At 42.9% G+C, this 24019-nt stretch overlaps 1 protein-coding gene across 7 annotated transcripts in view; it reads left to right on the top strand.

The window, feature by feature from the left end:
• Nucleotides 1–24019, top strand: part of KIDINS220 (kinase D interacting substrate 220) — a 158712-nt gene that overhangs the window by 63367 nt on the left and 71326 nt on the right. For all 7 annotated transcript variants that reach the window (XM_073336072.2, XM_073336073.2, XM_073336074.2 and 4 more), the window contains 2 exons: nucleotides 7896–8040; nucleotides 19174–19336. In XM_073336072.2, the coding sequence (XP_073192173.1) occupies nucleotides 7896–8040; nucleotides 19174–19336 (308 nt within the window). The remainder of the gene's footprint in view (nucleotides 1–7895; nucleotides 8041–19173; nucleotides 19337–24019) is intronic.

A 24019-nucleotide genomic window follows, 5' to 3' on the forward strand; every position in this document is an offset into this window, starting at 1 on the left:
GAGTCAGTGGTATCAATGGACAAAGATAGGAGCCAGCACTCCAGTAAGAAGATGCTGCCGGTACACACTGTACCATCGGTGCTGTCATCAATGCCCCATCCAGCCCTGGGGTGTTTGGTGTGGGCAAGATTCCCAACTCCATTGGTACCACCGTGGCACCAGGTTGATCAGCACTGCCAGAATTCCAGCACTTAAGAGACCTCCAGGTATCTGATGTACCAGAGTCTCCTCTTCTTGACACCGGGACCTCAGCACCAAGTGTTCTCCACACACCTCCCCTCTTCAGTGCAGACTCAGACAGCAAGACGGAGGAGGCCGTTTCCCACTATTCCTTTCATACTCCCTATGGTACCCTCTACCAAGAGGCCCCGCGAGCATACCCTCAGACAGCCCCACTACCACATGGGAACCACCACCTGCTTTAGTCCACTGCCCAAGTGGCCATGCTGGGATCCCTGGGCTGTATAGCACCCCCACGTTTCTCGGGCTTCCAGTTTTACTCATGAACCCCTGAGACGTGACCCCTTGGCCATGGCATCCAGAATCTTGGAACCTCCAGAGGAGATTGTGGAGGAACAGGAGGGTGGCACTGAGGAAGAGGTGACTTGGAGGACCAACATATCTTCCTCCTCCCAAGATAAGGCCCATCATCCCTCCACCAGTGTCCTTAGCTGAAGTCTTCCAGCTTTTCCAGGACTTGGCAAAGAGAGTTGCAAATACACTGCAGATTCCCTTGGAGGAAGTCAAGGACACCCATCACAAAGTTCCTCATCCTCTAAAATAGTCCTTCCCATTAATGAGGCTCTCCTGGACCCCTCAAAAACCATCTGGCAGACCTCTGCATAGGTGACATCTATTTGTAAGTGGGCTGGGAAAAAAAAATTATGCCTGGGTGGGGACGCGGAATTCTTCTTCTCCTAGGTTCCCCCCAACTCCATTGTCGTCTATGCGTTAAACTCTTGGGGCTGTAATACCAAATGAGGTCCACTCCCTGTGAATGGGATTGGAAACGCTTGGACCTCTTTGGGATCAAAGTCTATTCCTTGGCCACAGTACAGTTCCGAATCAATAATTATCAAGCCTTAATGGCGAAATATGACTGTCAACTATTGGAAACTTAGCAACTTTATTGATCAGCTTCCTGAGTCACAGCTCGACCAGTTCAAAGCTGGCATCCGGGAGGGAGAGCTAGTAGGCAAAACAGCACTAAAGTCTGCCTTCAGTGCAGCTGGCACAGTGACCCAGTCCATTTCCACGGTAGTGGTTATGTGGCTGTGCCGTGGTTACATCTTTCAGACTTCCCTAAAGAGCTAGTTGACTGTCAAAGACCTTCTCTTTCAAGGCACCAGGCTCTTCGGAGAAGACGGATCCATCTCTTCACTCTATTAAAGATTCTAGGGCCACTGTCCACTTGTTAGGGATCTACACTCCCAGACAAAAGACAGAATTCAGTCTGCAGTCCCAACACAAATCACACACCTCCCAGTACACGACTCAGCACTGTTATAGAATCAGAGAATATTAGGGTTGGAAGAGACCTCAGGAGGTCATCCAGTCCAATCTCCTACTAAAAGCAGGACCAACACCAACTAAATCATCCCAGCCAAGGCTTTGTCAAGCCAGGCCTTAATCTCTAAGGATGGAGATTCCACCACCTCCCTAGGTAACCCATTCCAGTGCTTCACCACCCTCCTAGTGAAATAGTGTTTCCTAATATCCAACCTAGACCTCCCCCACTGCAAATTGAGACCATTGCTTCTTGTTCTGTCATCTGTCACCACTGAGAACAGCCTAGCTCCATCCTCTTTGGAACCCTCCTTCAAGTAATTGAAGGCTGCTATAAAATCCCCCCCAACTCTTCTCTTCTGCAGACTAAATAACACCAGTTCCCTCAGTCTCTCCTCGTAACTCATGTGCCTCAGCCCCCTAATCATTTTGTTGCCCTCCACTGGACTCTTTCCAATTTGTCCACATCCCTTCTGTAGTGGGGGGACCAAAATTGGATGCAGTACTCCATGTGTGGCCTCACCAGTGCTGAATAGAGGGGAATAATCACTTCCCTCGATCTGCCGGCAATGCTTCTACTAATATACAGCCCAATATGCCATTGGCCTTCTTGGCAACAAGGGCACACTACTGACTCATATCCAGCTTCTCTTACACTGTAATCCCCAGGTCCTTTTCTGCGGAACTGCTGCTTAGCCAGTCCGTCCCCAGCCTGTAGCTGTGCATGGGATTCTTCCTTTCTAAGTGTAGAACTCAGCATTTGTCCTTGTTGAACCTCATCAGATTTATTTTGGCCCAATCCTCCAATTTGTCTAGGTCACTCTACACCCTATCCCTACCCTCCATCGTATCTACCTCTTCCCCGCAGCTTACTGTCATCTGCGAACTTGCTGAGGGTGCAATTAATCCCATCATCCTGATTACTGATAAAGATGTTGAACAAAACCGGCCCGAGGACTGTCCCTGGGGCACTCTGCTTGATACCAGCTGCCAACTAGACATCGAGCCGTTGATCACTACCTGTTGAGCCCGACAATCTAGCCAGCTTTCTATCCACTTTATAGTCTATTCATCCAATCCATACTTTTTTAACTTGCTGATAAGAATACTGTGGGAGACCATATCAAAAGTTTTGCTAAAGTCAAGATATTTTACTTTCACCACTTTCCCATAGCCATAGAGCCAGTTATCTCATCATAGAAGGCAATCAGGTTGGTCAGGCATGACTTGCCCTTGGTAATCCATGCTGACTGTTCCCGATCACCTTCCTCTTCTCCAAGTGCTTCAAAATAGATTCCTTGAGGACCTGCGCCATGATTTTTCCAGGGACAGAGGTGAGGCTGACTGGTCTGTAGTTCCCTGGATTCTCCTTCTTCCCTTTTTAAAAGATGGGCACTATATTTGCCTTTTTCCAATTGTCCAGGACCTCCCCCAATCACCACGAGTTTTCAAACTTTTCAAATTACGAACTTCAGAGAAAGAAATCTATGTTACCCAGGCATAAACCATTTGGCCCATAGTCTTCCATGTTGCAACCATCCACTTCCAAACACAGATTTTGATGTATTGGTCGAGGCATCAACAGACCACTCCCCCCAACTGCTACAGCTGACCAACTCTTCCTACCGCCTTGGAATGTTCCGCAGCACTTGGGAACACATAACACTGGACCGATGGATCCTGGAAATTGTTCATAATGGGTATTCCATCCACTTTACCTTCCTCATCCCTCCACAAAACCCTTCCCTATCCCTCTTATGAGAGTTTACTACAACAAGAGATAGTCTCCTCCAGTTAGGAGCCATAGAACCAGTACCTCAACATCTATGAGGCAAAGGCTTTTACTCTTGCTATTTCCTAATACTCAAGAGGAAGGGAGGTTGGAGACCCATGCTAGATCTCAGAGCACTCAGCAAGTTTAGCAAAGCTCAAAAATTCAAAAAAGTCACTCTAGCTATGATTATTCCAGCATTGGATCAGGGATACTGGTTTTCAGCCCTCGACCTTCAGGATGCCTACGTCCATATCGCAATCCTATCATCCCACAGACGATTGCTTAGATTTACCCTGGGACAAGACCACTATCAGTACAGAGTACTCCCCTCTGGGCTATCATCAGCTCTGAGAGTATTCTCCAAGGACCTCTCAGTAGTGGCTGTGCACCTATGGTCCCAAGGAATCATGATTTACCTCTACCTGGATGATTGTCTCCTCCATGCCCGGTCCTTTCAAGATGCTTGCTGAGTCACCAAATCCACAATACACTTGTTCACAGAGCTGGGCCTATAGATCGACGCCCAGAAATCAACCCTCACTCCAGTGCAGCACCTGGAATTCATAGGCTGCAACCTTGACTTGTAGGCCAGAGTGCTCTTACTCCGCCCCCGGTCATTGCTTCTCATCACTGACACATACCTCATAGGATGGGGCACACATCTAAATGACCTCACAACAAAAGGCCAGTGGTCATCCACGGAGATATCCCTTTACATCCTCTTCGAGCTCAGGGTGGTCAGGAATGCCTGTGCCCATTTCCTCCTGCTGATCAAGGGATCACACACGAGAGCCTAACAGACAACATAGCAGGTATGTATTACATAAACCAAAAAAGGGGAGCCAGATCACCTTCCTCTATGCAGAAGCAATAAAACTATGGAACTGGTGCTTCTCCCATAATGTTACGCTAGCAGCAGCTTACCTTCCGAGCACACAAAACTTGATAGTGGACAGTGTCAGTCGCAAGTTCCCACACGATCACAGATGGGAGATAAACCCAGCAGTACTCCATGACCTATTCAGGTGGTGGGGGACACCAACCACAGACCTGTTTGCCACTTACCTGAAGAAGAAATATCCATGTTACTGCTCTAGATCAGGGATGGAGCAACACTCCTTGTGCAATGATCTCCTTCTTCCCTGGGACAGGGAACTTTTCTGCATCTTTCCTCCGTTTCCCTTACTGTTGAAAGTCCTATTAAAAATAAAAAGAGAAAAAGCACACGTCATACTGATTGCTTCCACTTGGCCAAGACAGACTTGGTACTCTTACCTGTCACAATTTTCGACATGCCCACAGATCTGTCTCCACTCCACTCTGTACCTCCTCTCGCAGAACGAAGGATGCACTCTACATCCCAGTCTGGGGATTCTTCACCTCAAGATGTGGCTCCTTCATGGTTAGTGCATAAAGATCTCCTGCTTGAAGGAGGTACAAGAGGTATTGCTACACAGTAGAAAGTCCTTGACAAATCTTACTTACCTGCAGAAATGGTCCAGGTTCCGGATTTGGTGTACTTCCCAACAAATCTCCATGACATTGCAACTCTTCCAAAGATCCTAGACTATATACTGACTCTAAAAAGATCGGGACTGTCTCTCAGTTCTCTCCTGATCCACTTAGCAGCTATAGCAGCCTTCCATCGACAAGTAGAGGGATACTCAGTGCTATCATACCCAACCACTAAATGATTCCTTGAGTTGGCTTTTCTCACAACCCCAGTATCCTACCCCTACATGGGATCTAAACCTGGTGTTGAAAGGCCTGACTAGACCTCCCTTCGAACCCATGGCCACCTGTTCACTTATGCACCTCTCAGTGAAAACGGCCTTCCTGATAGCAATCACCTCGGCTAGAATAGGACAAATAGTGGTTCTGATGGCTCCTCCCTACACACTATTCTTTAGGGACAAGGTTATGCTCAGGCCACATCCAAAATTCATCTCTAAGGTAACCTCCCCATTCCACACAGACCAATTTTCTACCCAAGCCTCACCACCACAACAGGGAGGCTATATTACAGATGTCAGAATAGCCCTAGCATTCTACCTAGACAGGACAAAGGCTTTTAGGAAGTCTCCTAAGCTTTTCCTCTCTATTGCGGAAAGATCCAAGGGCTCAGCAATATGAGCCCAGATACTCTCCAAATGGGTCTCAAACTGCATTAGACGCTATTATCAGGTTCACAACATGACCCCGCTAGAGAGTATTTGCACACTCTCCACGAGGTCTATCTCCTCATCCGCTGCCTTTTTCAGGAATGTCCCTATCTCAGAAATCTGTTGAGTGGTGACAGTACGGTCATCTGTAACTGACCTGACTCTGAAGTCCCAGCCCTCCAGTGGGATACTGTTCGGAAGTCACCTACACTGGAGCACCCATAGGGAGACTACTCAAAGAATAAGTAGTTATTAACTTGTTCAGTGACGATGGTTCTTCGAGATGTGTGTGCCTGTGGGTGCCCCACAACCCACCCTCCTCCCCTCTACTTTGAAATTTTTGTCTATGACTGGGGGGTAGAGAAATAACTGAGAAGGGTCAGCCCGTGTGCGCTAGCTAGCCTCGTGGCAGGGCACAAGGAGAGACGGCACATGTGTGGGCCTAACGGACATTGCTATCAAAGTTCTCCGATTAGCAGTGCAGGGACACAAGCATATCTACAGGGGAGCACCCAGAGGGGGACACATCTTGAAGAACCATCATTACTGCAGAAAGTGAGTAACTTCTTCCCTTCGCTGCTCCCCACACATGAGCAGAGTCCTTCTATCCCATTTGCAAAGAAAGAAAGGGACTTTTTATGTCCTTAACCACAAAAGCAAAAACTACTACTACTAGCATGGTACTGTGTTGCTGTCTCTCTTCTGCCTCCTATATCAGTTTTTTCATATTTATAACTTATTAATTTTTCCAAATACAACAAATATATCAAAATACCAGATTCATCACACTACACAAAGTAAATAAAGAGTTAGGAAAAAGGGAGAGGAGGGGAATCGACAAAACTGTTTTCAGGGTCTACATTATCATAGACTGCTAAAAAATCAGCCAAAATTGCTTGGAATTTTTCAGACATTCTCTTCCTGCGGAATTCCAGTCATTTGTTAGCCGTGAGGTCAGCTATGTCACCGAGGCAGGCATCAGTATTAGATGGGGATCAACTTTTCCATTTTTTCAGGTTTAATTTTTTTAGTGACCAAAGCTGCATGATGGAAGCATGCCACCTTGTTACCAGATAACTGCCAGATAGCAGAAATATATAGAAGAATGAAACTTAAGGGGATTAGCTCCAATTTAGCATCCAATATCAGACTGTTCCTTTGACCCATCTCATACGAGAAAATTCTTAATACAAGGGAACTCCGAAAACCCATGAGCTAATGTAGCATCAAAGAAATTACATTTTCAACAGGGGCCAGCATTTATGAGGCCCATTACTATTAAGCTGTGTGAGGACCAGTATATTTGAAAAAGTGTCTTTTGGTGAATAAGCCATAGTCTCATGTCTATAGTTGCTTTTTTAACATTAGATACAATTGTATTTCATTGATTTGGAGATAGTTGCATATCTAAATCTCTATTCCAAGTGACTTGCAAATTATGAATCCTTGGCAGAGTTTTTTTGGGCCAGAAAATCCTAAAAGGATACCTCTGGCCAGGAAGGTTTTCTTCAATATAATAAAAGTTCTGGAGGTTGTGGAGCTCCCAATGGATCTGGTCCAAATGTGTTTGTAAGTAAATGCTTTAGCTGGAGATATTTCCATGGTCTGGAGCAGGGCAAGCCAAATTGTTGCTGAAGATCTAGATATGGTTTAAATGCATCATTGTCAATTAGCTGTGACAGTCATCATGCCTCTCTCCGTCCAATCCCTTCACATCAAGATTTTGCCACAGATTTTAAGGGTAGGATTGCTCTGTAGGACCACCTCTACATGAAAGAATGGATGGAAGCAGAACTTTCTAGTCAAGTTTGACCAAGCTTGCCTAACAGCTGTTATTGTTGGAGCCATCTAATCTATAGTAATTTGATTCTACAATGCCTGAAAGGGAGAGAGAGTATACAAATTCTTGTTCAATCTGTACCCCAGGTGGGGTCTGGGGGGGTCATATCTAACAACCACAAAGAGGCTTGGCTTAGCAACTGCCTCCTATATCAGTTTCTGTGTGACAGATGCTAGGGCTATGAATGGGGATTTTTTGATTCCTCCAAAGCAAAGATATGCTCTTTTGTGGTTTTTTTTGCCTTAATTTAAAAAGTGGTTTTATCAATGTTAAAAATTGTTTTGTTCGTACAAAATATTGTGACTTACCATTGTATTTTTTCATTCATAATTGTGGTGTGAAAAAACACTGCTATTGTTTGTAAGGCATAGTAATGTAGCTTATTAGAAATAATTTACAACTTGTGTTGCTTGTATTGAATATTATATAGTTTAGCCAAAGAACATTTTTTTTCTGTGAAAATATTTTCATTGTATTTGAGAATAAATCTGTGCCTTTGGCTGAACTTGTAAAAATTAGAATATTTTTAAGCACAAAACCTGAAATGAGAAGCCCTTCAGGTATGTACAGTTTGGAGAAACTAATCATTATTTTGTTTTTTTTTATTTGTCAGGATACTTACCGAAGACGACAGATGCAGCGGACTATTACACGCCAGATGTCTTTTGATCTGACCAAGCTTCTGGTTACAGAGGACTGGTTTAGTGATATCAGTCCTCAAACCATGAGAAGATTACTCAATATTGTTTCTGTGACAGGTGAGTATGACGTGTTCATTGTGCACTCTAAGCAGTATGTTGTGGTGATTGATCATAATTGTAGTGTGCTCTCAGGAATGGTGCAACACACTGAGGTGCATACTTTCTGTAATAGTAGTACAAAAAATCACAGAAAAGCACTGAGTAAAAATTTAAAATAAGCTAGGGATACTCCAAAATACTTAGTATGAGGAACTATTTAAAAGGTTGTAGGTGAACGAGTAATGTATATGAAGGGCAAAATTCATGCATTTGTTTCCAAGTGTTTTTTAAAAAATCCTATTTCTAAGGTAAGATGCTTTCCTAGAATGCTAGCAGATGTGGCCAAAAAGAGATTCAGTGGCTTCATATCTTAAAAACTAGAACAAAACTAAACGTTCACTTGGAAATTTAAATGTAACCTGAGCATTTTGTAAATCTTCTTTTTAAAAAAAGTCATGTGCTGGGTTTAGTTGTTGGTCATTAACGTTAATGGGAGCCAGAGGGCTAAAACCCTGCTGAAATTATTAGAAAATGTATTCCCATGTGTACGATACATTTAGACTATACTTTTGACATGAAGCATGGTATTCTCATAAGCAAGCTAGGGAAACGTGGTCTACATGAAATTACTATAAGGTGGGTACACAAATGGTTAAGGGTAGTTATCAATAGTTTGTGATCAAATTGGGAGGGCGTATCTACTGGAGTCCTGTAGGGGTCAGTCTTGGGTACTAGTCAGTATTTTCATTAATGACTTGGTTAATGGACTAGAGAGTATGCTTATAAAATGTGCAGATGACACCAAGTGGGAGGGGTTGTAAGCACTTTGGAGGACAGGTTGAAAATTCAAAATGACGGTGGAAAATTGGTGTGAATTCAGGAAGATGAAATTCAATAAAGTCAAGTGCAAAGTATTTCATGTAGAAAGGGAAAATCAAATGCACAACTAAAAAATGGGGAATAACTGTCCAGATGGTAGTACTGCTGAAAAGGATCTGGGGGTTATAGGGACCACAAACTGAATATGAGTCATCAATGTGATGCAGCTGCAAAAAAGGCTAATATGATTCTCGGGGAGTATTAACAGGAGTGTTGTAAGACACAGGAGGTAATTGTCCTGCTCTGCTAGGTATTGGTGAGTCCCCTGCTCGAGTTCTGTCTCCAATTCTGGGCACCTCAATTTAGGAAAGATGTGGACAAATTGGAAAGAATCCAGAGGAGAGCAATAAAAATGATAAAATATTTAGGAAATCTGACATATGAGGAAAGGTTTAAAAAAAAGTGTGTCTGTTTAATCTGGAGGAAAGAAGACTGAGGGGGGGACCTGATAACGGTCTTCCAGTATGTTAAAAGCTGTTATAAAAAGGAGGGTGCTCAATTGTTCTGAATGTCCCCTGAAGCTAGGACAAGAAGTAATGAGCTTAATCTTTAGCAAGGGAGTTTTGGGTTAGATATTAGGAAAAACTTTCTAACTATCAGGGTAGTTAAGCTTTGGAATAGGCTTCCAAGGGAGGTCCTGGGTTCCCATCATTGGAAGCTTTTAAAAACAAGTTGGACAAACACCTGTCAGGGATAGTCTATGTTTACTTGTCCTGTCACAGTGCGGGGGGCTGGACTTGATGAATTCTCAAGGTCCCTTCCAGCCCTACATTTATCTGATTCTATGATTTAAAAGTGGCAAAGAGTCCTGTGGCACCTTATAGATTAACAGACTTATTGGAGCATAAGCTTTCGTGGGTGAATACCCACTTCGTCGGATGCATGGCTACCTTTCTGATACTATGATTTAAATATATTTCCAGATTGTACAATATGGTGTAATGAAAAATGATCACACAGCTAGTACCTTAAGGTGAACTGCAAGGCAAAAATAACAAAAAAATGTGTTTTTTTGATGTATAAAGAAGGCCTCCAAGGTTTTTTATTATTCTTAATTCTTGGCTTTTATGCCCATATTTTTGAGAGGACTAGTGGAATACAACATCATTGAAGACTAGAACCTGGAGCTGCAGCCTTTAGTTGAGAAGTGAATAGATGTTGTTCTTAGAGTAGTGCCCTTAAGAGCGCTCCACTCCAGGTCTGCATGTGCCCCACATGCCGTCAAATGGAGATTTGCACTGGCAGCGTCCATTTGGCTTGTGTATGTGCCCTACACTGAGATTATATAGGGCTGTATGAGTGAACTGCCCTTATTTTCTTCTCAGCTGCCTCAGCCTGAGATGGCGCTCGAGCACGCCTCCACTAAAAGTTTTTTCTTTTAGTTGCTAATTTAATTTTAAATAGTTTGCTTGCTAGTTAGGTTAGTTTGGTAGTTGAGAGAATTAGATTTATTCCTCTCCCCTCTAAGGAGGCTTGCCTTCCTTGGAAGGGCATATCCAGCTCACTGGGGTTAAAACACTGGCTGACTTGCTGGGAGGACATCCTAGTTAGCAGCAGTCACACATTCCTCAGAAGTGTAACTTCTGTCTGGTCCTTAATCTCCCAGTTTTACCTTGCTTAGGATTTAAACTGAAGCTATGATGAAGCACTCCCTTTTCCTCACTTCAGAGCCAGGTCAGAAGAACCACTGTATACACACTGCTCTCTGGGTAGATCCAGAACTCCTTTGACCTCACCTCCGCTCTCTCTTGGTAAGGGGAAAACTACAGAGATCTTCTTGAAGAAGAGGAGCTGCACCTCCCTTCATAAGGAGCCTGCTCCTTAAAGACCTCAGTCCCCCAGTAGGTCAACGGTCTCAGAAGCTTCAGCCTCTTGACTTGGTATCATAGCGACAAAGGACTCCTCCGGTATCTGCATGTCTGGAAAGCCCTTAAGCTCTTCCAAGAGGAAACACGTCTGTGACCGAGCCTCAGTACTGTCCAGATATGTCAAAGAAGGCAAGGAGAAACATTCTTTGAGACTGGTACCATCAGACTCATCCTTATTGCTGGTGCCTCCCCAGATGGGTTCCTTGGTACTGTGTAAGCCTAAGGCCCTTACTCCATTGGCACCTGTCTCAGAATGCTCTAAATCTTCAGTACTGTCTACTTCTAGAGACACAAACACTGTCATATTAGTACTGCCTTTCTGTTTGGTACAACAAGAGTTCAGGTCCACAGAGGATTTATCAGAGATAGGTGAACCAGAATCTCCACTGCTTATGGGTACTGAGTATCTTGTGGTACCAAGACCCTCTCAATCACCGGACTCCCATCTGTCTCTAGTACTACCCGATTCACCACATTTTCAGCTGGGCCTTCTCTTCTGGATGATATAGAGGATGATGATGGAGACCTCCCTTTAGTCTCCTCTATCTCGGTGCAGGGCTCTCCTACCCATCCATACAGGAACCCATTCTTTGAAACATCTGCACAGAGAGAGAGGACTTTCAGAGGAGAGGACTTTCAGGGGACCAGTCTTGGATGCCATTTCTTCTCCTACATGGCCCCCCACAATGGCCATACTGGGATCCCTTGGCAGCAAACCAACAATTTCCCAAGGTTCTGAGTCTTGCCCACTGGGACAATAGATACACACAACTCCCCCCCCCCCACCTATTCCTCAGGAGGAGACGTTTAAGGAACAGAATGTAAGAGCAGATAAGGAAGCTACCCCTCAAACTACACTATCCTCGTCCTCTCCAGATGAGGTGGTTGTGTGTCCACCTCTGTCTGTGATAGAAGATTTTCAGCAATTTCAGGTCCTCCTAAAATGGGTGGTGAAAAATCTGCAGATACCACTCAGTGAGGTCAAGGAACCACAGTGTAACCTGCTGGACATTCTGCAGTTGGCAACATTGACCAGAGTTGTGTTACCTATCAATGATGGACTTTTGGATCCTGCGAAGATAGTTTGGCAGACCCCAGCAACAGTACCACCAACTTGTAAATGGGAGATAAGAAAATATGATGTCCCCCGCAAGGACTCCAAATTTTTATTCTCTTGCCTCCCACCTAAATCTTTGGTAGTGGATGCGCTGAATGAACAAGGGAAGGAACACCACACCAAGCCAATCCCAAATGACAAAGACCAGAAGCTTCTGGACCTTTTTGGATGGAAGTTTACTCAACTGCAACCCTACAATTTTGGATCACAAATTACAAGGCAATCATGGCAAAATACGATTACCTTTCCTGTGTGAAATTTACTGCTTTTATTGAGCACCTTCTACCACAGCAAAGAAAGCAATTTCAAGCCGTCGTTGCTGAGGAACAGTTACTGGCCAGGACATCCCTTCAAGAAGCAGATGCTGTAGCCCATTTCATCTCTAGTGTGGTATTTATGCACAGGGCATCCTGGCTCCAATTGTCAAGCTTTCCCAGAGAGGTCCAAAGCACTGTAGAAGACCTCCCCTTTGATGGTCTGAAGGTGTTTTTAGAGACAACAGATGAATCCCTACATACTTTAAAAGACTCCAGGGCCACTATGATTTCTAGGAATTTATACCCCTACAAATAAATTTAGGAGGTAGCAAACCACTCAGAGATCTTGTCCAATCCAATTCTCTAGGCTCCAAAAAACCCACTGAACCCCTCAGACAGAAATGTAGATTCCAGAGGAAAAGAACCACTCATCCACCTGGCCCAAATACTCGGCATCAAAACACCAGTTTTAATGAGTTGATTGAGGGTTCAAATCCTCCACAGTCTTTACTTCACCATCTGGAGATTGACTTTCCCATTTTCAGCATACATGGGAATGGATTCTTACAGACAAATGGGTCTTGAAGATTGTAACATTGGACTTACATCATCCACTTTCCCTTCCTCCCTCTTTTCTACCACTTTTCTTCATCCCTCTTCAGGGATCTCTCTCATAAGCTTTTTAGTGAGTCAGGAAACACACTCCCACCTTCGTTTAGGACTGCTGGAGCCTGTCCCTGCTCAACACAAGGGAAAGGATTTCTACTCAAGGTACTTCCTCGTAGCAAAAAGAAAGACAGAGTGTGGAGACTAATTTTAGATTTGAGGCAACTAAATACATTTGTAAAGTCTCTGAAGTTCAGGATGATGACTCTGGCAGCTATAATTCCTTCTCTAAATTCAGGGGATTGGTTTTTTGCCCTTCACCTAGAAGACACATTTCCATGTAGTGATTCACACATCTCATAAAAAATACTTTTAGTTATAGGCCAGGATCATTTTCAATACTGGCTGCTCCCTTTTAGAGCTTCCTTGGCTCCGAGAGCTTTTTCAAAAGTTTTAGCAGTGGTGGCTGCTTATCTTCATTGAGAGGCGGTTTTAGTATTCCTGTACCTCAGTGACTGGCTGTTCAAGGGTTGGTCTTACAAAATAATGCTGTCATCCACTCAGAGGACCTGTTCTTTTTTCCCGAAATTGGGACTTCAACTCAATGTAAAAAAATCCATGTTTATTCTTGTATGGAAAATGTAGTTCATTGTGGTATCCTTGGATTTGTTGACAGCCAGGCCCTATCTTTCCATTGACAGATTCATAAGACAATCAGATCTAGTCAGGATTATTCACAGGAGCACTCAAACCTCAGTGAGAAACTGCCTCCAACTCCTATGTCACATGTAGCTTTGGGAAAGCTGTAGTTTGGGTAATTGTTCTAAACTGTCACCTATTCCTTTGTAATTCTCAAATCCTCCAAAATAACAAAAGTCAAGACTTCAGTATTCCTGATACTTCTAAGGTGTAAAATTATTTGTAAATGTGAAACAATCAAAGAGCAGTAAGAAAGAGTGCATGCAAAGTAATTTCGCCTTTTGCATTTCACCATTAACATAAAATCTCTGACACTCTTGATGCATCCCCTCCCTCAGATACAAAGAGGGTACAGAGAAAATCAAAACTAATTATTGTGCTCTAGATCGATGGAATGAAATATACATATAATTTTGGATACAAGTATGAGAAGTTCCTTACCTTCACAACTTACTGTACTTTAAATATAAAATCAATATAGCATTTCTGTCAACTAAAAAAAGTGGTAATGGAAAGGATCTATTTGCTCCTTTCAGAATAGAAAGTTTTTCACAGTAAAATGTTCTCTGTATGGTCTTGTCTGTGTATGGAGCAGCCTGTAGGGCATGGGTAGCTACATGCTGCAGTGAAAACCAGGCTGTGTCCACGCTGCAGTGAAAGGCTCTGGCAGAGAGTAGGCAGTGGAGGAGGGCCTTTCCTCACTGCCTTTCCCCTCTGCTGGAGCCTTTCCCAGTGGTGGGGAAAAGCTCCAACAGGATCTCGCTGCTAGCGCCTTTCACTGGGGTGGGGAAAGGCTTGGGCAGTTCGTTGTGGCAGGGAAAGGGTCCAGCTTTGGGGAGCTGTTGGCACCTTTCCCCACTGCCTTGACCCAGGGGTTTTCCTGGTCTGGCCACAGACCACTACACTGCTGGAAATAGTAGTGTAGATGGGGGAGGAACCGCTTGGGTGTGTAGAGAGCCATGTAGCATATGCCAGAAACTTACAGTATATGTCTACTATACTTGCCTAAGCAGTGTCCCACCATCTACACTGCTACTTATACTTGTTGTAGGTGGGCATGCTGTGTCTGTACTTCACACACCACTGTAAGTTGTAGACATAGTGTATGATTCACCAACGGGGTAAAATTGGAAAAAGTTTGTGTCAACTTTAAAGTTCTTGTTAATTTTTGTTTTGATGTAAGGCAATTGTACCTCACTGTCCAAATGGATCAGATTTGATTCCCGCCCCACTTTATTACATGTGTCCCAGCATCGAAAACATTTGGCTCTGAATGACTGTGATTTTAATGAGATTAGAGAGTACTGCTTTTTTAGAAAATTGCATTTGTAGACAAGTTGCTAATGCCAGTATTTCCATTGCATAGAAATGAGATGCAATATAGTATTAACCTTTTTTAAAAACTACTGGGTAATGGTAAATATTAAGTATTTACAAATGTGATTTTCATATGCTCTTTATTGCTTAAATAGATTTTTTGATAGTATTTAGCATAAATATTTAATATACAAATATGAGTTCATTAGGTAGTGTTGGCAGGATAAAAATAGAAAAATTAATAATTGAAGATGTGTCAAACTACCCGGAGAATATTTGGGTGCTGGCAGACAGGCATAGCTCCTGGTGTACAGATTACTAGAGAAATTTCCTATTCATAACAGAATCCTTCTATTGAAAAAAACTGCTCCTAATTTTAAATTTGTCAGATCCGGTTAGTTGGGAACATGTTGAATTTCTAAATAAAATTATATTATACAAATTTTCTCTCATCAGACAAGCTTTTCAGGTTTTTGCTTGTAGATGCTCTTGTTTATAGTCTAATCTGGTTCATCAGGAATGTTACACTAATTATTGTGTGTAAGATATATAGACTCATGGAATCATAGAAATGTAGGTCTGGAAGGGACCTTGAGAGGTCATCAAGTTCAGCCCACTGCCCCAAGGCAGGGCCAAGTAATACCTAGGCCATCCCTGACAGGTTTTTGTCCAATCTGTTCTTAAAAACCTCCAATGGTGGGGACTCTACAACCTGCCTTGGAAGCATATTCAAGAACTTAAGTACCCATGTAGTTTGAAAGATTTTCCTAATATCTAACCTAAATCTTCTTTGCTGCAGATTAAGTTGATTACTTCTTGTCCTCTCTTCAGTGGACATAGAATCATAGAATTGTAGGACTGGAAGGGACTTCAAGAGGTTGTCTAGTCCAACGGTTCTCAACCAGGGGTATGCAGAGGTCTTTCAGGGAGTACATCAACTGATCTAGATATTTGCCTAGTTTTTCAGTAGGCTACATAAAAAGTACTAGCAAAGTCAGCACAAACTAAAATTTCATACAGACAATTACTTGTTTATACTGCTTTATATACTATGCACTGAAGTGTAAATACAATATTTATATTCCAATTGATGTATTTTATAATCATATGGTAAAAATGACAAAGTAAGCAATTTTTCAGTAATAGTGTGCTCTGACACTTTTGTATTTTTATGTCTGATTTTGTAAGCAAGTAGTTTTTAAGTGAGGTGAAATTTGGGGTATGTACTCTGGATGAATTCTGCGCCCCTGTGGGGGCACAGAATTCATATAGTCCACATATTTCTGTGCCCCCTGTGCAGAAAAATGCAAAAGAACTCTGCTGGGGGACAGATGCCTCTTCCCTTCCCTGGCATGCCTGGAGCAGCCTCAGAGAAGCAAATCACTGTCGGGAGAGGGGGGCTGGGCGTGCGTGCCTGTGGGGGAGATGATTACCTTCAGGGGGTGGGGCTGGCCAACAAGCGAGAGAGACTCTGTCCCTCTCACTACTGAGGCTGGCTGGGTGTGGAAGGGGGCAGGTCTTTTTATTATGCACAAGGAAGGCTGTTTCCTCAAGGCAGAAATGTAGCAGTCTGCCTCCTAGTTAACTGATCTCATTCTTTGAGGCAGAAATGTAGCAGCCTGCCTGCCTAGTAACGTGTCTGTAACTTCTTGAGAATCGAAAAAACATTTAATTAAATATTGGTATCAAGTTACTGAAAATTGTTTGTTTTTAAATTAAAGAAAATAGTTTTTGTTAAAAACCAATAAACCCACATTTTGTTAATGTTGCTGTTGATGGTTAATTGATCTCATTCTCTGAGGCAGAAATGTAGCAGCCGGCATGTGTAGTAACATTGTTAATGATCCTATTGTTAGTTAACTGTTCCTATTCTCAATCAATTCCCCCAGGAGCATAAAACCTGTAAAAGTTTTAAGACGCCTACATTGCCAGACTGATGTAAAGCCTTATAAATGACAGTAAGGGAATCCACTAGGAAGATCTATGTGCTTTCTCACTTTTTTCCTGTGCCAAAGTGGCACAATGGGGTTAGATTACAGCTCAGGATTTATTTTACTTACCCATTTAAAAAAAAAGGCTTTGAGGGCAAATAAAACATTTACCAAGCAGTCAAAAAAAAAAAATGTCAGGACAATCACAGCCAAGCACTTCTCAAAGTACCCAGCTAGGTCCAGAACAATGATTAGCAAAATTGTATGACTTTCAAGTGTGAAAGTCTGAGCAATTGAAGGGGTTCCTCCAAAGGACTGTTTAAAGGTGGATCATAGCACACATCCTGTGGATATGTGACCCCAGGTATGAAACTTACTCCTGGGGGAATTCTGCACCAAGAATTAAAAATTCTGCAGCAAAAAAATTCTGCACACAATATTGAAAATACTTCAAAATTCTGCATATTTTATTTGTCAAAATAATGCAATATAATCATGCTAGTTTCAATTATTTTGTTAATGTATTTCAAAATATCTGTCACAAGTATGTCTGTAACAATACAGACCAAAAAAAAAATTCTAGTAAATTTTTTTGACCAATAGATTTCTTACTAGATTTATTAATACAGAACTTTGTGTGTGTAATTAATTTAAATTACAATACAGAACTGTATTTTCTGCACCTGTCAGAAGCAGTGCAAAGGCTTGGGGGAGTCAGAGGTAATGGAGGAGCTGAGGGAGAGGGAAGGAGCTTAAGAGTGAACCTGGAGGATGTTGGGTGTGGGTAAGAGAAGGGTTGTTTTTTGTTGTTGTTGTTTTTTGGGGTGGGGATTGTTAGAGCTTTGGGAAGCCTCCCCTATGCAGACCCTGGCTGACCCCCAAGCCTCTCCCATTCAGTCAGGCATGTCTGTCCCTGTCCCTGTCCCCTCCACGGGTCTCTGCAACCTCTCTCTTTCCCACTCCTAGGCTCAACGCTGTCACCCCACAGCTCCTGAGCTCAAGTACCAGTCTGTACCCCCAACTAGACATTCTGAACTCCAGTGTATGACTCCCTCAGCAGCCCTGTGTGCCCCATTCTGTCCTAACCTGGCTCTGTGGGCAGGGTGCTGTGATGAACTTGTACTTCTGGGGGAATTCTGCAGCACTGGGCATAGAACTTTGTATTTTCCCGCATAAAATACATTTTGCCTAAGAAGTGCTATAGTCCTGCCTTTTGTCCACCGGAGGCCACTGTGGCTCCAGAACAGCTAGCATGAACACAGACGGTTGTTTTGGTGCCACAGTGGTCTTTGGTGTGCAAAGACAGCACTTCTTAGGCAAAATGTATTTTATGCCGGAAAATACAAAATTATGTGAGACAGAGGAATTCTGCGTTTCCGCAGATGCACAGAATTGTCCCCAAGAGTAAAAACTAAAACTGTATAAAATCTATAACCATGAGATATTTGTGTACACTAATATAATTTAACTACAGACCTCATAATGGGATCTTTAAGGGTGATAAATTATGAACCACTTTAGCAATCTTAGTAATGCTACTTCAACAAAAAAAAAAACAACCACAACCCAAATGCAAAGAAAGTGGACACAATAGGAATACAATATTAAAGTGTGAGATTCATATGTAGAATGGATTCACAATGTGTGTTTTGCAGAAGGTGGAGTCTTTAATATGAACTTGCATCAGAAATTCATATAGAACCTTGTTACCTGTGATTTAGAAGTTTGACAGTATTCTGAAAGTGTTAACTGAATACTCTTTCTTCAGCACATGCAAATCAGAATTCATCTTAGTAAAGAAACCTCTTGTCATATTGTTCTCATCAGAATGTTTGTCAACTACATGAACTGATTTTAGATCCCTTTTTCTGCCTTTAATAATATGCTATATTCGTAAACCCAAACCTTGCCTTTCTTGTTAACGAAGTACTGCCTTTTGTTTCCAGCTTTGAGATTTTCTTGATTTACTATTCAGGATACCAATTATCTGCCTGTTTGCTATAACCATGAGTGATATCTTCCTGGTGGAAACAGACAGAAAATCTCTTGGGATGAAATAATGAATTTTTAAAAAACGTTCTGAAATACAGTATAAATGTAGTGCTGTAGAATGTTGCTAGAGTCGGGTAGAATTACAGTCAGGCACTGCACATACTTTGCCCCACAACTCTGCTAATGCACATTAATTCTTACTTGTAACAGGCTGGTAGTTGTAATCCAGTGCCTGGCCGAGCAGAGGCTGATAGTCATGGTGGGTTTTGAGATATACACAGATATCCAGTAGGATTTTTTATTAGACTACCAAATTAGATATTTTACATGTGACCCAAAACAAATTTGAACTCCATAGAACTAATCTAACCTTTTCCACTTTCCGCTGTTAGGAGAATACATGATTTTCATCTGTTATAGAGTGTGACAAAAGATCAAGCTATTAAGAGTTTCTTCCTTTCTCATCCCCCTTCTTGTATTTTTAGGACGTTTATTGAGAGCGAATCAGATCACTTTCAATTGGGATAGACTGGCTAGCTGGATTAACCTTACAGAGCAGTGGCCATACAGGACATCCTGGCTCATATTGTATTTGGAAGAGACTGAAGGTGTTCCAGATCAGCTTACTTTAAAAACCATCTACGAGAGGTAGGTATGGTTCTAGTGATGACATAAATTTCTAATAACTGCTATTAAAAAGTCCGCATTTGCCAATATTTACCACCCAAGTCTTTTCCCCTATATTTAAAATCTTTAAGTATTGGCAAATGTTGTTGTTGTTGTTTTTTAAATGTCTTTCACTGCTAATTAAAGCAGGTGTACTGTTTATATATGTCTGTGTTTATTTTATTAAGATCTCTACTGGGTGCTCGTACATAGTTGGTTAGCACAGCTATTTTGGGTTTTCATTAATCTAATTTTCATCCCAACAAGACATCATTTTCTTTGCCAATCTATAGGTAATAAAGTATAACTTTTAAAATATTAAAAGGGCCATAATATAATATGAAATGGTGTTATTTTATTTGGTAATTTATTCTTGAAATTCTATCTAAACTTCTCAGTGGAGCTTTCAGTGGTTTATTATAGGGAGGGCTGATAGCATCATCTGTTAGGGTTGTTCAGCACTTTCCCATTATAAGATCCTGTTTTCATTTGCTTATAACTTTGCTAAACTTTAATAATGTGTACTGGAATTTTACATGCCAGGTTGTTATACCAATAAAATAAAAACCAGCAGGATCTTATTAAAGGGGAAAAGGCAAAATGCCACATTTATTGTGAATACAGAAATAATCCTAGTAAGCAGTTAGTTATAGCTATAACATTCCATTCAATTTCATATTTATTCATACATTCATTCACACACACGCACGCACACACACACACACACACACACACACACACGTTCTGCAAGGTTGTTATCATAGTTACCAGCCTTAGAGTTGCTAATGCCAAGCCACTGGCCAGGTGGCCTGGACATGAGGAGGGAGCAGGGCCTTGTCAGATCCTCATCTGATGCTCCTGGAAGTTGGTTTGCAGAATCAGACCCCAAAGTTCTCACTTTTTAGAGTCTATTTTTATAGGAATTTCTTCCTATGCCAGTCTATGGGAATTGCTTCATCATGCTGTTGCTGAATCAATCAGCAGATGGCACATTCCTGACAGCTCCGTGCTTCCAGATGTTATCTTGTTCTTTGGTTCTCCCATTCTTGAGGCTGTTGGATGGATTCCAGTCTGCCCTCCGGGGGTCCTCTGGTTATTTCCACTTAACACCTTCTTCAGCCGATGGACACTGGATTCTTAGGCTGGCACCTCCCTGATCATTCAGTTATTATCCACACCAAGCATCCATCCACATACATCCTCTATCTCTATTTTAATCACAATTGTTAACAAAGCGAGATGAATACAACAAAAGGGCGGGGAGTCTCTGGGTGCTGTTTCTGTTGTTACAGAGCATTGCTTTGAGTCTCTCTCTGTGTGAGTAGTTGTTGTTACAAAGAATTGCTTTGAGAACAGACTCTGTCTTAGAATGTACTAACACAATTAGCAGCTTACAAGTTTCACACATAGAGGGAGAGAAACAGTACCAAAAACCAAGAGACCTCTTAGTTTAAATTCCAGGGTATTACTAATTATGGGGAATCAAACTCATTTGTGATTTTAATACAGAACTTCTTTAATATGATCCAACAAGGTGTCTATCTCAGGATGAACTTGTGTGGGAAAAATTTAGCCAAAATGGTTCAGCCATTTCCAAGAATGAGAGTAGGGAAAAACATGTTTTGCCTGTTTATAAGAAAAAAGTCTGGTGACCTTTTTTTTTTATTAAAAAGTTCTCAGGTTCCCATGCTTTGAAATGGGATGTAAAATTTGGCAAGCAGGTGGTCTTTGTATCAGGGATTTGCCTTCCTGCACTCGTGAAAATCTGCCCATGTTTGGCCGAGGTGTAAGACTGAAAAATCGCAGTTGACGCAGACTTGTGCCAGCAACTCCTTCACCCTTGCTTCCCTTTAGGAGCTAAAATCTCCAAAGATTCAGTCCTCACTGAGCATGTTCAGGCCTCTCACAGTTCCTAGGGCTGACCAGGCTGCGCATGCACCATTCCCACAAAGCAACTGAACATGCTTCATCCTCTCATAACTCTTATATGCGACCTGATCTCATGTGTGTCATCACCACAGAGCAATTACAGCTCAGCTTGCAAAGCCTGGGTGTACCCTGTATGACCCAGGGGCAAAACCAGACTTACCCTGTAATGACTGCTTCTGGCCAGAGTGGGGCCATGTACTGGAACTGATGGCAGAGAGCCTGTTGTTCTTGTGCTCTCAATGAATCCATTGCTGGTACCCAGACGGCATGGAGGAAGAAGCCATCTGATTCAAAACCAGAGAGGACAACAGCCAGACAGGGAGGAAGGGAAAGGAGTAGATTGGAATAAGAAGTCTGCTGAAACTGGGACTGGAGTGGAGGAAGGAAAAAGAAACCTGGACTGGCTGGGTAAGGAAGACTGATATCTAGGAGGTTTTCAGGGGGAACACATGGAAACTGATGAGGGGAAAGGGGAACTGGAATGGGGGAAACACTGACCTCAGATGAGGAGCTAGGGGAAGGAGGAATGTTGAGAGTAGAAACTGGTACGGGGTGGAAAATGGGTGGTGAGGAGGGGAAACAGATCTGACAAGGGGTTACGGGGATGGAGTAGAACTAGAATTGGCTGGGCAAAAAGACTGGGATAAGAAGCAAAGGATGGGAATTGTATGAAGAGCCCAGAAAAGGAGATTAGCAGCAAATGAGTGTGGAAGGAGGGGATAGAGAGATTGGATGAGAAGCTGGGAGCAGGGAAAATGGGACTGGCTGGAGAAGGAGACTGGGAGTGATGGGGATAGACTGGGAGTTGTGGGAGACTAGGACTTGGACAGCAAACCTGGAGGGGGGAGACTAATACTGGAAGGGTAAGAAGACTGGAACTGGGATGAGAAGCCTGAGGGCTGGAGATAGGGACTGAGTATGCAAGGAAAATGGGACTGGGACAAGGAGCCATGGGTGAAAAAAGATACGACTGAGTTAGGAACAGGTTGGAGGGAATGAGGAAAAGGATCAATCTTAGGAGGAATGGGTAGAAGAGTCTGTACCCACTAGAGCACACTCCCATCCAGAACCTGGAATGGAACCCATGGTTCTTTAGTCTCCCAATTCCTCTGCTGCCAGCAAATAGCTGTGAAACCAATTGACAGAGTGTGTGTTTCATCCCCCTCCAGTGATGGGTGACAAAGGATGACAAAATTCTACTGCTATCAGTTACTGTGTTAGCTCAAGTGGCAGAGGTGTGTATAGTGGATCTGAAGTGTCCAACACAGCTGATGATCCCTGTGGGTGTCTGTCACAGGGTCTGCACAGGTTTCCTCCTTCTCCCCCTGTGCTTAGGCTGGCCAAATAAGAGTCCTCATGCCTTCTTCCGGTGTTTCACCCTTGTGCTTTTATTTACAGTGTAGTCTCCCTTTATCCCCCAACAGTTATCCCCTTTCTAACCCGTTCCAGGGTCTCCTGGCCCATGAGGCTCCCTTCCTATGGAGAGGAGACAGAGCTGTAGCCTCCTATCCCCTCCCAGGCTAGCCTCCTGACTGAGCTTTCTCTAGGGCTTTTATAAAGCCTGTCCCTTCCTCAGCCCAGCTGCCGCTACTTAGCTCAAGTCCTTGCTGTGGGCCAGCCTTCATTAGGGCTTGAGCTGGGCTCTCTGCTGGCTGCCTGGGCCCCTGCATCTGGCTACCCTATCAGAAAGCAGGGCTTAGTCAGCATTTTGGCAGGGCATTCAAGGGGTTTTACCCCTGCCCTGCCACAGTGTCAATATGATGCAACATGATCGAAGTTCCTTTTTTTCCCTAGTTTAAAAAACCCCCTGAAAATAACACACACAAACTACATTAAAAGTACATCATTAAGGTTTCAAAGTCAAGGATTCAATATTTAGGAAAAGCTATAATTAGAATTTCCTGTGCAACTTTAATTTGGTCCCCTAGAGCATATGCATTATGATTAAGGCTAAGATTTTGTCATGGATATTTTTAGTAAAAGTCATGGACAGGTCACGGGCAAAAAACAAAAATTCATGGAAGCCGTGACCTGTCTGTGACTTTTGCTACTCTATGATTCCCCTGTCACCATGGTAGCTGGAGCTGTGGGGTTCCCCCTCTGCCCATGGTGGCTGGGAGCTGCAATGTGACCGTATTTCCCAAAGAGAAAACAGGACACCCCTGGCCACTTGCCCGAGGCATCCCCGTTTTTTCCCTGCCTGTCTTTCCTAAGCAAGCTGTACCCTTCTAAACCAATATTCCAGTTGTGTATTATCCCACCAAGTCTCTATGATGCCATCTGTCATAGTTGTGATTATTCACTAATATTTCTAGTTCTTCCTGTTTATTCTCCTTCTTGTATTAGTATACAGACATCTAAAATACTGATTTGATTTCCTTTCTGTGTTCCCTCTTATCTCTCCTTTGTCCCTACTATAATTGCTCATTCTCCCCACAGACTCTGACCCTTCTCCCAAGTCTCCATCTTTTTGACTTACCTGTGAGCTTTTGTTTCCTTCCCCCATTGAATCTAGTTCAAAGCCCTCCTCACTAGGTTAGCCAGACTGTATCCAAAGATGCTCTTCCCCTTCCTTGATAGGTGAACCCCATCTCCGCTCAGCAGTCTTTATTCCTGGAACAGCATCCCATGGTCAAGGAAGCCAAAGCCCCCCTGCTGACACCATCGGTGCAGCCAGGCATTCACCTCCCCGATGCATCTGCCTGTGCCCTTACCCTTGACTGGAAGGATCAAAGA

Source organism: Lepidochelys kempii, chromosome 3 (assembly GCF_965140285.1).
Source record: "Lepidochelys kempii isolate rLepKem1 chromosome 3, rLepKem1.hap1, whole genome shotgun sequence".
In the NCBI taxonomy this organism is placed as follows: domain Eukaryota; kingdom Metazoa; phylum Chordata; order Testudines; family Cheloniidae; genus Lepidochelys; species Lepidochelys kempii.